The sequence below is a fragment of the Scaptodrosophila lebanonensis genome, unplaced genomic scaffold, assembly GCF_003285725.1.
Source record: "Scaptodrosophila lebanonensis strain 11010-0011.00,11010-0021.00 unplaced genomic scaffold, SlebRS2 tig00000165-arrow-arrow-pilon, whole genome shotgun sequence".
Classification (NCBI taxonomy): domain Eukaryota; kingdom Metazoa; phylum Arthropoda; class Insecta; order Diptera; family Drosophilidae; genus Scaptodrosophila; species Scaptodrosophila lebanonensis.
Window position 1 is genome coordinate 514,283 of NW_022060599.1, and position 13,410 is coordinate 527,692.

Consider the following 13,410-nt stretch of genomic DNA (forward strand, 5'->3'; position numbering starts at 1 on the left):
GATATTTTTTAAAGTCTATTTATAATATTTTTAACTCATTTTGCCAAAAGTGCCATTAAATATCCTCTAATATAAACAAATTAATATAAAATTTGTATTAAGAGCAGCAAATATTTACAAGATATTTTTTAAAGTCTATTTATAATATTTTTAACTCATTTTGCCAAAAGTGCCATTAAATTTCCTCTAATATAAACAAATTAATATAAAATTTGTATTAAGAGCAGCAAATATTTACAAGATATTTTTTAAAGTCTATTTATAATATTTTTAACTCATTTTGCCAAAAGTGCCATTAAATATCCTCTAATATAAACAAATTAATATCAAATTTGTATTAAGAGCAGCAAATATTTACAAGATATTTTTTAAAGTCTATTTATAATATTTTTAACTCATTTTGCCAAAAGTGCCATTAAATATCCTCTAATATAAACAAATTAATATAAAATTTGTATTAAGAGCAGCAAATATTTACAAGATATTTTTTAAAGTCTACTATATTTATAATATTTTTAACTCATTTTTCTCATACATATAGTATTTATGTATCGACCGTGAACAGTTGGTGTCCCATTGCGCATCAGCTTAAAGAATTCTTTAAGTCCTTGTATTTCCACTGCCATCCATCTACCATCAGAAGGCATCTGCTTATGGCTTTTTAGCATACTTTTAGCTGCCGCTCCCTGGGGAAACGTCACGGAACCGTTTTCTTTTTTCTTTTTTTTTAATGGCATAAATGCTAATTATGCAAAAAGCATCAGAAAGCGTTGCCCGGCAATAGTTGCACCATTAGCCACAACACATCGTTGATGTTGTTGTTTGCTGCGTTTTGTTTTTTCTCTCGCTCCGCTTAAGTCCGCACCGCGGACAGTGAGATTATGTGTATGTTGCAAGAAGAGGGAAACATAAATTACTACTGAAGGGACACAAAGAAAGGCTCAAAGTCAGGGAAAGTAATCAGCAAACATAACGCAAAACAATGGTTATTAATTAACAGCAAGCAAGTGAAGGTGAAAAGCTCTCTCGAGTGAAAAAGTCGACTTAGCTTCTTTTTTCTTCGTCTTGGTAACAGCTTTAGATGTGCGTGTGTGTGTGTGTGTGTGGGCCTTTTAACTTATTTATTTGCCATTAAATTTGTTGGCATCTAAAAGTTGTACATTTACTTTTGAATTTCTTTAATTAACATCTATCATAATGGATTTATTTACGGTCTTGCATATAAATAGAAACAGAAAATTTAATACCATTTTATCATGGTGGCTGCATTTGTACCTTTCTCCGGAAATAATTACAGATAAGCGGGATAAGAGAGGTCTGGCAATTAACTCGACACTTTATTTAAATACTTTTTTTTATAGCGGAAGTAATATTTTCATTCGAAAGGTATCATTTAAATGCTTAATTAGGCTACCATTTAAAGTATGTACATACTTATCTTGGCACCTCATTACCTCTTTACTTTATTCGTCTACAGGATGAACTTCATGCAGGTTATACTTACAGTCGAAGATCTTGAAGTACTTTTAATTATATATCCTCCTTCTGTGATAACATATCTTCTGGGCGTTCATTTAATTACACCTGTACCACTAAGCTAAACAAAACAAATGCCTTCATTTTACTTTTTGTCGCTGAAAGTGGAATTCCAACCTATTCTAGCAGACTTCTGCTCATAAATCTTTCTTCGGTGGCTGATCGGAGGACTGTCCTTGGACTTGTGTTCCTCTACAAATTGATTGTCGGAAGTGTCGATTCTTCTTTCCTTTTGGGTCGTCTTAACGAACAAGAATTTAGTTTCTTTTCCTCTTTAATATATGCTCATCTGCCTATGCATTGCGCAGTCTTTTTCGGGTTCTACTCCTAAATTATAATAATATTTTTTTCCACTTACTCCCAAGCGAAATTTCTCTTCCCTTACGAGAAGTCTGTTGTTTCAGCTATCTCCAAAATCTTTGATCCCATACAGAATTATTGTAATTTAAATATAATTTCCGAGTTAGGCTTTTTGTTCAAAATATAATGATATTAGGAATAAACAAAATTGCCATTAAACTCGGATTACAAAATTATAATCATAATCATATAATTATTTGGTCAGGGCTATATCGAAATTTAAGAATTCTTCGTTTGTTTGTTTAATTAAATGATTGGAATTTTTTGTTTTTCGGTTCCTTTTTTTGGTCCCTTGCTTGCCCTTTTAATCACTCCTTTAAATTTAATATAAAGTTAAGTTATAATGTTAATTTAAGGTGAAAAGTACTTACTACTACTTTATTCTTGTTCTGCAAAAGTGACTTAAGCTTTATGATTCCTTTCTATTTGTTTGGCAAGAAGGCGTGTAAATAACTTATTTAGAATAGATACAAGTTCTTAAAGCCAATAACTTTCTTATGTTGACTCTGGCCAATGCTAAATCATCCCTCTTTTTCTGCTCATTTCAATTTTGTTTTGTATTTTGTGTTGACTTGGCACAAGAAGTGGCTTACTTGGCGTATACTTGATATTGCACTTTTACCTTTTTGCTCCCAAAAACAACACACACACACTAACACCAAAACACTTGGCTGTCATTGTTTGTTGCCATCAATTGCTATAGTTTTAAACACCCATACACCCACCCAGACACACACACACACACACACACACACAGTGCTGGCTGTAGGTGTCTGTCGTTTTGGTGTATTGACTTTAACCGAGCTCTAATATAATAAAAATGCAAATTTTGCGCACCCAGCCCGCCACATTGTCGCTTCATTTAGTTTTTTTTTCTTGCTGTTGTATTTATTTATTTATTTATTTATGCGTTTTTTTTACTTATTCTGTTTAACGAAGTGAAATTAACTTTTTTGTTGCCTTTGTAGTTGTCGATTTTGGTTTTTATTTATACACTTAAAACGAAAAGAGATGAAAGCCGAAACAAAACTTCAGGGTGTGCTTAGTTGATGAAGAAAAATGTAAACTTCTTAAATAATAGATAGTCAGTCGGTTTGTTGATTGCTTTGCTCGCCATTTCTGTCATCCAAAAAGGGGTTATGGTTTCACTCTTTCCCGCATTTTCGATTCCATTTGAAGTCGAAATTCGCTTGGACTGCTTGGCATTGCTGATGGAATTGAGGACACTTTGACAGCTACTGGGATTTTTTAAATGTGTTGTTTCTGGTCCCAATCTTGTTCTTTTTTTCATGTTAAAAGACGCTATTTTTTTTAAAATCTTATACAGAAATTTGTTACAATTGAAATTATATCGTATTGTCGATTTGTGGAGGCTATAGCTGAGCCCAGTTGCCTCCGTATTGAAACAGATTATAAACAACAATTCATTCGCAATATGCACTCATTACTTTAATTTTCTTTTTTTAGCATCTGTCTCAAGAAAGTTGGCACTTGATTTCCCTCAGTGTAGCGTTTGTGTGTATGTATGTGAAGCACGCACAAAACACTTTGCCTGGTAATTTGGTCGTTCACTGTGCCACAGTTTTAGCCATTTTAGGGCCATGGGGGCAGCTTAAAGCGAGCGAAAACGTCGCCAGCTGCTGGGCAGCAGCAGCAGCAACAACAACAACAATAAGAACAACAAGAGCAACTACAGCAGAAGCAACAATCTTTATCAGCGCCCCCTGCCACTCAAATAAAGCGGTTACCAGTTGTCTGGCACGCACTTTTTTTGCGTCTCACTTCGGATTTTTCTTCATTTGCTGTCGGTTTTTTCTTTTTCTTTCTTTTTTTTTGGCTGCTGCTCTTCGAGTTCTTTCATTTGGAAGAATTAAGTTGCAGTGAACGAACGAGCGAACGAGCGTTGCCCCAAAGAAGGGTGGTTGGGGCCTGATAAGAGGGGACAACTCTCGTTTGTTGCCTTTGTTTGCCACACACACACACACATACTTGTACATACACACACATACATACACACACTCCAACTCAGCAGTTTCTTAGTCCTTCTTTTTCAATACATTCTCACTTACCCTCACGAACCCAACGACTATTATTTATTCTCACTTTATTTCTATTTTTTTCTTATACTTGCTTCATTCTTTTTTTATATTTTTGCGCTCTTACGGCCTCAATTTAGACGTCTATGCACGTTTTTATGCTGATAAGGAATAATAAAGTCCTGGTCGATTGTCAGGCACAAACGGAATCTTCGAACTTGCTGAAGCAGCAAGTAGCCTTCATACTAATAAGTACAATATGTAGTCCCCAACTAGCGATGTGCGCTCCAAATCCACAACACCAGCCAGCACCAGTTCCAAATGTTCACGAGCTTCTTGTTTGTTCAACTCATTGTTTTTATTAATTGAAATAAACTACTATAAACATTGAAACATTTTTTATTACAGCTGTTATAAATCCTCCTTCAAATTTCGCAAAATTCTTTAAGCTTTGCACTCGTTTTTTTCAATTCGCAAAAGCTTCATTGTTATCAGATGATGATGACATAACTTGACTGATTACTTTCGTTCATCAATAATGTATAAGCGAGTTTGTTTATGAACATTGAAAATAAATTACAAACTATATTATTTTTTTGTAGCTTTTTAGTGATCGAAATAGACTTTATTCCGTCAACACCAATTGATTGGTATTCCTTCTTTTTTTTAGATAACAGCAGTCTTGGATCTTAGATCTAAAGATTAACAGAAAGTTAGTACATTACTCATCTTTTGATTTATAAAGCTAGGACTATCAAAACTTCCCATTTATATGAAACTTACTATACGAGTACATATACATATATATATTGGACTCTTAACAGCCCTCATAGAGACTATCTGTATGAAGAATTGGATTGAAATCTAATAAGAGTATAATGTAAGCTAACGGTGCCCGGTTTCCGGGGGGTAGAACGACTATAGGCTATGCCTATTATATAACCATAGATTGTAAGTTTGAAGCGGAAAAGGAGGGGGCTGCAGAGAGCCTGCCACTAAAGACAATTTTTAAAATATATAGTCTCCATACATCTTTCATTAGGGGTTCCCAAATATATAACAAACTCTATCTGGCGATTATACCGGGACCAGAGCATCATTGTAAGCTCAGCAAGGATCTATAAACCTCAGACTTAGCAGTTCTATCACTTAAGGTATCAATTAATAAAACGAGCTCACTAAAACATAGCCTAGCTTTAATATGATCTTACCATTATCATATTATTTTATATATTCAAGTCAGATTATACAAATACTATAAATTTGTAGTTTTTATTGTCATATTACGAAAATATATGAGTACTGTTATTTTGTAAAATCTGTAAATAATTTATAGTGTTTTTCTCGTTGCTCGTTAATTTAGTAATTTCAAGAATATTTTCGGTATTATTAGACTACCTATTTATGGTTAAGCTGAGCTTTTATCTTGACTCAGATGGGTGTTTATGAATTTCAGAAATCGATGGATCGCTTTTAAAGCAAACGATATTATTTGCTGCTTATTTGAAAATCAAAATGAAAGCCTTACCCTCTATTATTTAGTTTAAGTTTCGTTTGAGAAATCATAGTTAAATCTCAGACGCTTCAGAACAAGTTATCATAAATTCATAAATCTTTTCGAACTGGTTCGGAGCGGCACAGTTGCCAAGCTTGTTGCCATTATTTATCTAATATGCTTCATAGATCATTTAATGCATTAGAGGATTTTTCGCTCAAATTACTTTATATACTATATATAGCATATATGTGGGGTCTACATCTCTCCCCACTCTCCTCCACTCATTCAATTTATAGACAACCTGTTGTGTGTATGTGTGTATATTTGACAAAATCATTGTGGGTGTATTACAAGTTAATATATTTCATTAAAGTGCTAGAATTTTGTGGAAATCGTATTTTTGTGTAATATGATGCCGTGAAGTTCTTCATCCATTCGGCACGCATGTTATTGTTTTCGCTTTTTTTTGATTTGTTTTTGTAATCTTGCTCTAGTGTCTTATAAGTTGGACGCTCCATTCTTAATGCAGCATAATGTGTTGTGGAATATTGAAGAGAAGTCGCCCCCTTCTCGCCCCCTCCTCTCTGGTGTGCTTCGCTCTGTGTATCTGAAATTTGAACAGCTGTGGTTGTAATTGTCAGCAACATCTTACTCTTTACTTACCATTGTGTACTTGTTGGCAACATAAAGTCCATGTTGCTTTTCCCTCATCATCAAATAGCCACTCCCTCCTGTATTCATTTGGGTGTCACATGATTTTTAAAGCACCACAATACTATCATATTTTGGCTTACCATTGTTTGTTTTCGCTTAAAGTTCGCCATTAATTTTCGCAAATTTTCTTCTGCTCCTCTGGATTGCATCCATCTGGCTTGCATTGTCCGGCATCGTTAGCCGGGTAGGAATCCTGGGGACTCAATATGCGATGAGATGAGAGGTGCACCAAGCTGGCCGATCGGTTTTGTGTCGTTGCAGCCTTCTCTGTAGATTCCACAATCTGGCTTTCTTTGACTTCCGGCACGACCTTGTCGCCTCCACCTTCCTGCACCTCTAGCTGCTCCAGGTTCGACTTAACCTTTGTTTGTTGGTCCACGGAATTGAAGACAGTCGATATTTCAACGGATTTCGTTTCATTGATAGCTAACACCTCCTTCTCTAGCTTGGCCAATGTCTCAGAAGCAAACAAACTCTCATTGGCTACCATCTGATTAGCAATAAGTGAACACTCTATCTTTGACCCTATCATGAGCTCTACCTTTGGATCTATCTTTAGAGCTGGAATTACTTCTACCTCTTCCACTTCCTCTTGCTGTAGCTGCTGCTGCAGAGAATCGGAAGCGCTTGAAATCTTTTCTAACATTTCCACATGGGACTTTATCTGCGGTTCTACCATGAGCTGCACTAAATCGGAGCCCTTCAGAATCTTGTTCTTGGACGTCTTATAAATATATGACCCCTCAATCTTTTGAACTAGCTTAGGCTTAGACAAGCCCTCTTCAATTCCTGAATCTACATTCGAAACGATTTCCGGTCCAAAGCTCGATTCTATACCAATTATCATCTTTAATTCTTCATTTGGTTTCGATATTGAGTCCAAATTTTGCTTAACCTGCAATTCCTTTCCATTTGGCTGCTGGACTGTGGCAAATGCCTCGGACTTGACCTTCAGGGGCAACTGTAGTCTGTGCTCCATCTGGACCTGTACAAACTGTACATGCTGGCGCTCTACAGCTATCACATGATGAGATGCCGTTTGCCTCAAGATTGCTTGCCCGGATACTAATTGGCGTGGAGCTACTGACTGGTAATTGGTTTGCCGCAACATCGGTTGCTGTTGCTGTTGCTGCGATGATCTTCGATCTAGAGACTTGAACATCGGTGCCGTGTGGCCTCTGTATTGCTGTATTTGATCGTTGTTATAATGTCGGTAGTTGTTATAGTGATACTGGCGATTATGGTTATATTGTGGCTGTTGATGTAGCTGGTAATTATGATGCTGTTGATGTTGCTGGTGCTGGTGATGTTGCTGGTGATGTTGTTGCTGGTGATGTTGTTGCTGGTGATGTTGTGCCTGTGGCTGTTGTTGATATCTGTTATAGCTATAGCGATGGCGTTGTTGTTGATTGCGATCAGAATTGTACATGTAACGACGACGATTGTCCGAACCATGATGATACACATTGGAATGATAGTTATGGTCATAGCCACCGCAGGACTGCTGGCTGAATAGATGAGCTGCAACCGCCTCCTGTTGCTTCTTTAACTGTTGTACTTCTTGCAGCAGCATTTGGTTGACTTGGTGCTGTTTTTGCTGTTCCCAAAGCAATTGGCGCTCTCGATCTATTATAATTTGTTTGCATTCCTTCTGGTTGTGGTTCAGTTCGTCCAGTTGATTTTGCTGCTGAAACGGACAAACCAAAGTTCAGATTTCACTGATCGATGATAGCCATCGAAAAGTATAAACGAGTATGGAAAATTAGTTCTACCTGTGTACCCATCAGCTTCTCAAGGCGCTCGACCAGAGTGCACATTTGGCGCACGGTTACGGCCAACAATTGCTCTGACGCTGAATTATTTGACAATGATGATGGTTGCGATTTCGGTTCTGTGGTCGAGGCCGAAGCCGAGGCCGAGGCCGACGCCGAGGTCGATGCTGAACCAGCAGACTCCACAATAAATGGCGATCCCTGCACTGTCTCCGCGGTCAATGTTGAAGCCCAAGTGGTATTTGGGCTTGTGTTTTGTCCCAGCGTCGACGACGATGAGACAAAAGTTGATGTTGATGGCCGTGGCTTGGATCGTGGAGTGGGTGCCATTGTGGCCATATTTTGCTGTTGTTGTGGTTCCTCAATCGAGGAAAGTGGAATTACGCCAAAATGGCGATGTAACGCTGCCAATTTGCGCTGTTCCTCCTCAAATTGTTCAAAACTCAAATCCGGTGCAGAATTGAAGCAATTATTGTTCAGAAACATGCTGCTATCGTCTGCATTGCTGACCTCGACATCAGCAGCATAGCAGATTTCATTGCCTTCTTTTGGTACATCGGACACATTAACGATGTCAGTATCAAAATCTTTATTAAGATGTTCAGCTTTAACAACATTATTTGTATTAACAGCTGTGCTGTCCTTTCTAGCTTCTAGACAAATGGGCCCCCACAGGGTCTCAAGCTTATAGCTACTGCCAGCAGCCATTCGCTTCTGCAATTAGATGGAAATCACCATTATACTTTCAAATGTCAAATTTGTTGTCAAGTACGAGAAGTTGCTTGGAACTATATGTCAAGCGAACAAATTATTCGGTAAAGTCTGGTTGAAAAGAACTGCAAGTAGGCCCTCGCCTACCGAAGTCAATAACAAATGATTTCCCAGCCATATCCCATAAAGATGTGCGATCTACTTACCTCATAGTCCCTTCTGGTCTCCGCATTCCAGCGTCGATTATGCTCGAGCCAAATCTCTTGCTCCCGCTCCTTGGCCTTCTTGGCCGCCGCCAATTTAAGCGCTCGCTCAAAGCCAATGGGCGGCAGAAGCTTCCGATGCTCATCGAAGCTGTCGCGTTCACTCGACAACGTCCCGCCGTAAAACATCGCGATAGACTACGAAGCTATAACTATATTCGCAGCTTGTCGAAACTATAACTATTTAACAGACACACAATTCACACAATTTTTTCTAACGTTTATTTTTTTCACTTTTTTATGCAGGATTTTTCGACTTTTATTCCGACTTGATGTTTTCACAATGAAATCCAATACACACTGAATCAAACACAAATCGAATTAAATACCAGCCAAATCAAAATTTCAATGCCTACTCATGTCGAATGCACAGCCATCTTGATTTGGAAATAATACCATACAATTATGCATAAAATAAATAAAATAAAAATAAAAACGCATTGAAAGGTTCTAAAATATACGATTGATTGCAGTTAATGTTTTTTATTAAAGAACCTTCTTGGTATCTGAGGCTTGACAAATAGTTAGAGAACAAGAATTCAATACTTTTTTTATAATGTGGGTGTACTGGTCAAAAGATAACTGTATTCTAAAGGTATCTGCATTCTTTTGCAAGAATTGTTGAAGACTGCATAGCACGCCCTTCTCTCCATGATTGTATTCTTTCTTCAGACTGCAATGAATCGTTGTTTAAATGATTATAAGCTTATCTCATTTAAGTCTTGGAATTGTGAACTTGTTTGTTCGAATTGAATGGAACGGGAAGTTACATCCATTCAGGCATTCAGAAAAATACACTTATTATCTAACAGACAGACAGAACGACCATAAAGGGAAGTGCTTTGCGGGAACAGCTGCGATAACATTTCGATCTGACAAAATTTGATAAACCAAAAAACCACTTTTTTTATTACATAATAACTACAAGATAATTATTACAAGATAAACTTTTTTAATCGCTACAATTATAATCTGAAATATATATACTCTAAATCCGTATATGCATTTGTATAAATATAAAAGTTATAGAGATCAAGAGAAATGAATTTTACTTCAATAAGAAAGCGTCAAATTTAGGAGATATAAGAATTCAAAAATAGTGGATTATCTTTAGATATCGAGATGATTTAAAAATTATGAATGTTTGATTTAAAAAAAGGAAAAAGTTATCAATGGCAAGTTTAAAGATAACATTGTATAGTCACTTCAGTTGCTAAATCAGATGAACTATTTTTGAGAATATTACTAGAAGAACATCTTTTTCAATTACTCTGTAATAGATAATAGCTAAGGCTACTATTTCACAAGTAGTCTTTGAAAAGTAAATCTCGATGAAGTTTTATGTGGCAAACTTGTATTTTCGTATAGAATTCTTCTAAGTCTAATTAATATTATAATCATGACTTGCTGGTGCAGAATATTTGCTTGTCTGACCATCTCATAACTAACTTGAGTTTGTTTAGATGACATTCAGCAACTAATTGATTTACAATGCTCTTCCCATTGTCACTTTACAGGTCGAATATGCTACAACCGAGTCTGTTGTCACGGTTGATTGGGAGAATGGATTTGTAGAGGCGTCGGCAGCGAAAAACGAGAACATAACACAGGTAAGCTAATACTGACTAGAGGATGATGAACACAAATAACCGATTCGTTGCTTTGGCAGGTTTTCAAGGAACTACTGGCCCAGGCCAAAATCACCTACAATCTGAGCCCGGCGTTGCGTCGTCGCCGCCAGTCGTTGCCCCAGCAAATTGGTAACAATGGGCCCGGTACACCCCTGCACCATCATCACCACCATCACCAGGGAGGGGGTGCGCACGGAGCACATTCGGGGGCGCATGGCGGCTCATCTACACCAAGCTCGGCATCGACATCGGCCGCCGCGGCTATGGGCGGACATGGCTCCCATACTCCGACGCCGGCGCAGCTCCAGCATCTGCAGCGAATCCAGGAGCGAAGCTTGGGCGCCAAGCGCAACTCGTGCACGATTTCCTAAATATACCCAGGGATATCTATCGCTCATGGAAGCTCAACACACATGCTCTCCTCAGCTCTACAATAAAATGAAAATAATAAATCAACTGAAGCTCAACAAACGGTCTCCTACAAACGGTTTTCAATACTTCGAATATAAAACGACTTACGATTATTCACGTACCATCTAGTGGTCTCGACTCAAGTTTACGTATCGCGATTCGTCTAAGTATATCGCTCGCTATTTCTTCTAATCGTATTGCTTCCGCGTTAAGCTTAAAAAATCGTAGAATTGAAATATACTATACTATATACCCTCAGATTGCAAGTAATAGCCATAGTTGCACTTTGAAAGAGATGGATCCAACTAACTTCTAGATGCCAATCCAACACTGAACTAAAACATATGTAGAAAATGATCTTCTTCTAGAAACCAACTAAGCTCATAATGTAGAGTGCCGCAGAATACTTGACAGTTTGGATTGGATCTACAGCAGAGTTTTAGAAGAGAAATATGTATACATATTATATGTCGTTATTATTGAATATATAATATACACATATATATACATATGTGCTATGCGTTACATACCTACAAACATACAAGTATCATGTTTATGCGAGTCTCATACCAAATACTATATAATATATTTGTATATTATGAGCTAGCGGGCTAAACAAATATTTTCGAAGCTCAATAACTTCCGGCTTCGTGTAAGTGTGGTAATTAATAGATTAAAGATTAAAGAGTACAGCTACTTACATACATACATACTTCATATACTACTTATATGCATACTCGTACTACGCATGAACCTTTTGCCTAGCAGTAATCATAGTACCTTTCTCATACCTCATACCGCTGGATCGGATCTTAAAATGGAACAGCAACAACAAGAACAAGAAGAAGAACAACAAGAAGAACAAGAACAACAATTACTATAACAATAGATCGATTTAAATGGATGGCATTTGAAAAACCATCACGTCATACTACTTACATACTATATTCGTAATGCAAAGCCCGATTCTGAACGCCGCCCTCTCCACTCCATACCAGGAATTGGATGTCGATTTTGTATGTCTTACTACTTACTTACAAGCATGTACGTGTGCGTTTTAAATCATTAGAGAAAGACGATGTATGTAGATTCCTAGAGCTAGACGTGTAGGTAACGAAGCAAATACATAGCTGATAGTGCGTGTCTGTATTTTTTTTTTATATCGCTGTTAGTTCGTATGTATTGTACTTAGTTGGTTAATTGTGTGAGCTAGGCAAGCATAATACCAAAAAAATAAATATAAATAACTAAATAAATAATAAAAGAAGTAAAAATTATATATGGCAAAGGGTAAGATTGAAAACGTAATGAAAACACCAAAAGAGTTTAACTACTTAATACAAAATATTATGCAACATAAAGAAAAGCAAAAGCAACTAGAAAAGAATAGAGATTGTATATGTATGTGTAGGGGATCAGCGATTCAGCGATCCCGGGACGAAAACAAAAAGAAATCTTTCAATAATATATAACACTTCAGAACAAACAAACTGTTCCAGAATGATTGGAATCAGTATCCAATATTTCTCCCAAGAACATATTGTGAGTTCTTTTCATTTCGAACACCTTTATAATATGATATATTCATACAAGTATATGTATAAGTACTACTACTAAGTAGTTCGTACGAGTTATGTATTGAATGGGAAAAGGCGGAGTGCTTCGTAATAACGAGAGACATCTAGAAAAACTACTGTACCTACATACTTGCTACAACTCATAAGCAGCTTTTACCAAATTTAGTAATCAAGAAAGATTGGCAAAAAAAAAAAAAAACAAAAAACAAAACAAAGAAACCAATTAAGTATATGTAATATTATATCTAAAACTACAAGTTTGTCTTTATTAGCAACAATGTGTATTTCGTGCATCGCGTATAGCATATAGTGTGCAAAAAATAAACCCCAAATGTCAGCATATATTTATGTACAATAATGGTAAACATTTGAAGAGGAAAGCGAAAAATGTATGTACTATATATAAATATTGACGAAATTATTTTTAACAATAATAATTATAATAAATTATTGCATAACGCAAATTGAAAAGAAGAATTTATGTAACCATATGTATTTCATTTAATCACATCCATAATATAATTGGTATACTTGTAGTAATCCCATACAATACAATAAATGTAGAGCATTTTGTGTGTGCATGCATGTTTGTATTTATAAAACCATATATGGATATACATACCTACATACATTAATGGCAAGAAAAATTAATAATAACAATTACAAGTAAATGTTTTACGTAAATTAGTAGCAACCAAATAAATCCAAATTGAAATTTTAGATAAATTAAGCGAAGCATTATCTTTGGCATGCCTCAGATTTTATACCTTTGCAATTTTTGGTGATATAGTCGTGCTCTTTGGTTAAAATTGAAGAAATTAGAGAAGCTGGGAGAGATATAGGGAAAGAGTGTTGTCCTCTGACTAAACGGGTATATTTATTGTTAGTAACCAAAGTCCTT

The 13,410-nt window shown here is 36.4% G+C and overlaps 2 protein-coding genes across 2 annotated transcripts in view; one reads left to right on the plus strand and one right to left on the minus strand.

Moving 5' to 3' along the window:
* LOC115629815 (ras-related protein Rap-2b) overlaps positions 1–10,947 on the plus strand; it is a 33,160-nt gene extending 22,213 nt beyond the window's left edge. The window contains exons 4-5 of the mRNA XM_030526383.1: positions 10,408–10,500; positions 10,560–10,947. Coding sequence (XP_030382243.1) covers positions 10,408–10,500; positions 10,560–10,892 — 426 coding nt within the window. The 3' untranslated portion in view covers positions 10,893–10,947. The remainder of the gene's footprint in view (positions 1–10,407; positions 10,501–10,559) is intronic.
* LOC115629816 lies at positions 5,735–6,813 on the minus strand. The gene is made up of 3 exons (XM_030526384.1): positions 6,225–6,813; positions 6,094–6,161; positions 5,735–6,037 (listed from the first exon to the last, which is right to left on the minus strand). Exon 1 carries the CDS (start codon positions 6,788–6,790, stop codon positions 6,254–6,256), a length of 537 nt encoding a protein of 178 aa, XP_030382244.1. The 5' UTR covers positions 6,791–6,813; the 3' UTR covers positions 5,735–6,037; positions 6,094–6,161; positions 6,225–6,253.
* Positions 10,948–13,410: the final 2,463 nt, after the last annotated feature.

What these genes read in the sequence shown, in the direction of transcription:
- LOC115629816 (XM_030526384.1), bottom strand. Translation starts at nt 6,790, where the DNA reads ATGTTAGAAAAGATTTCAAGCGCTTCCGATTCTCTGCAGCAGCAGCTA.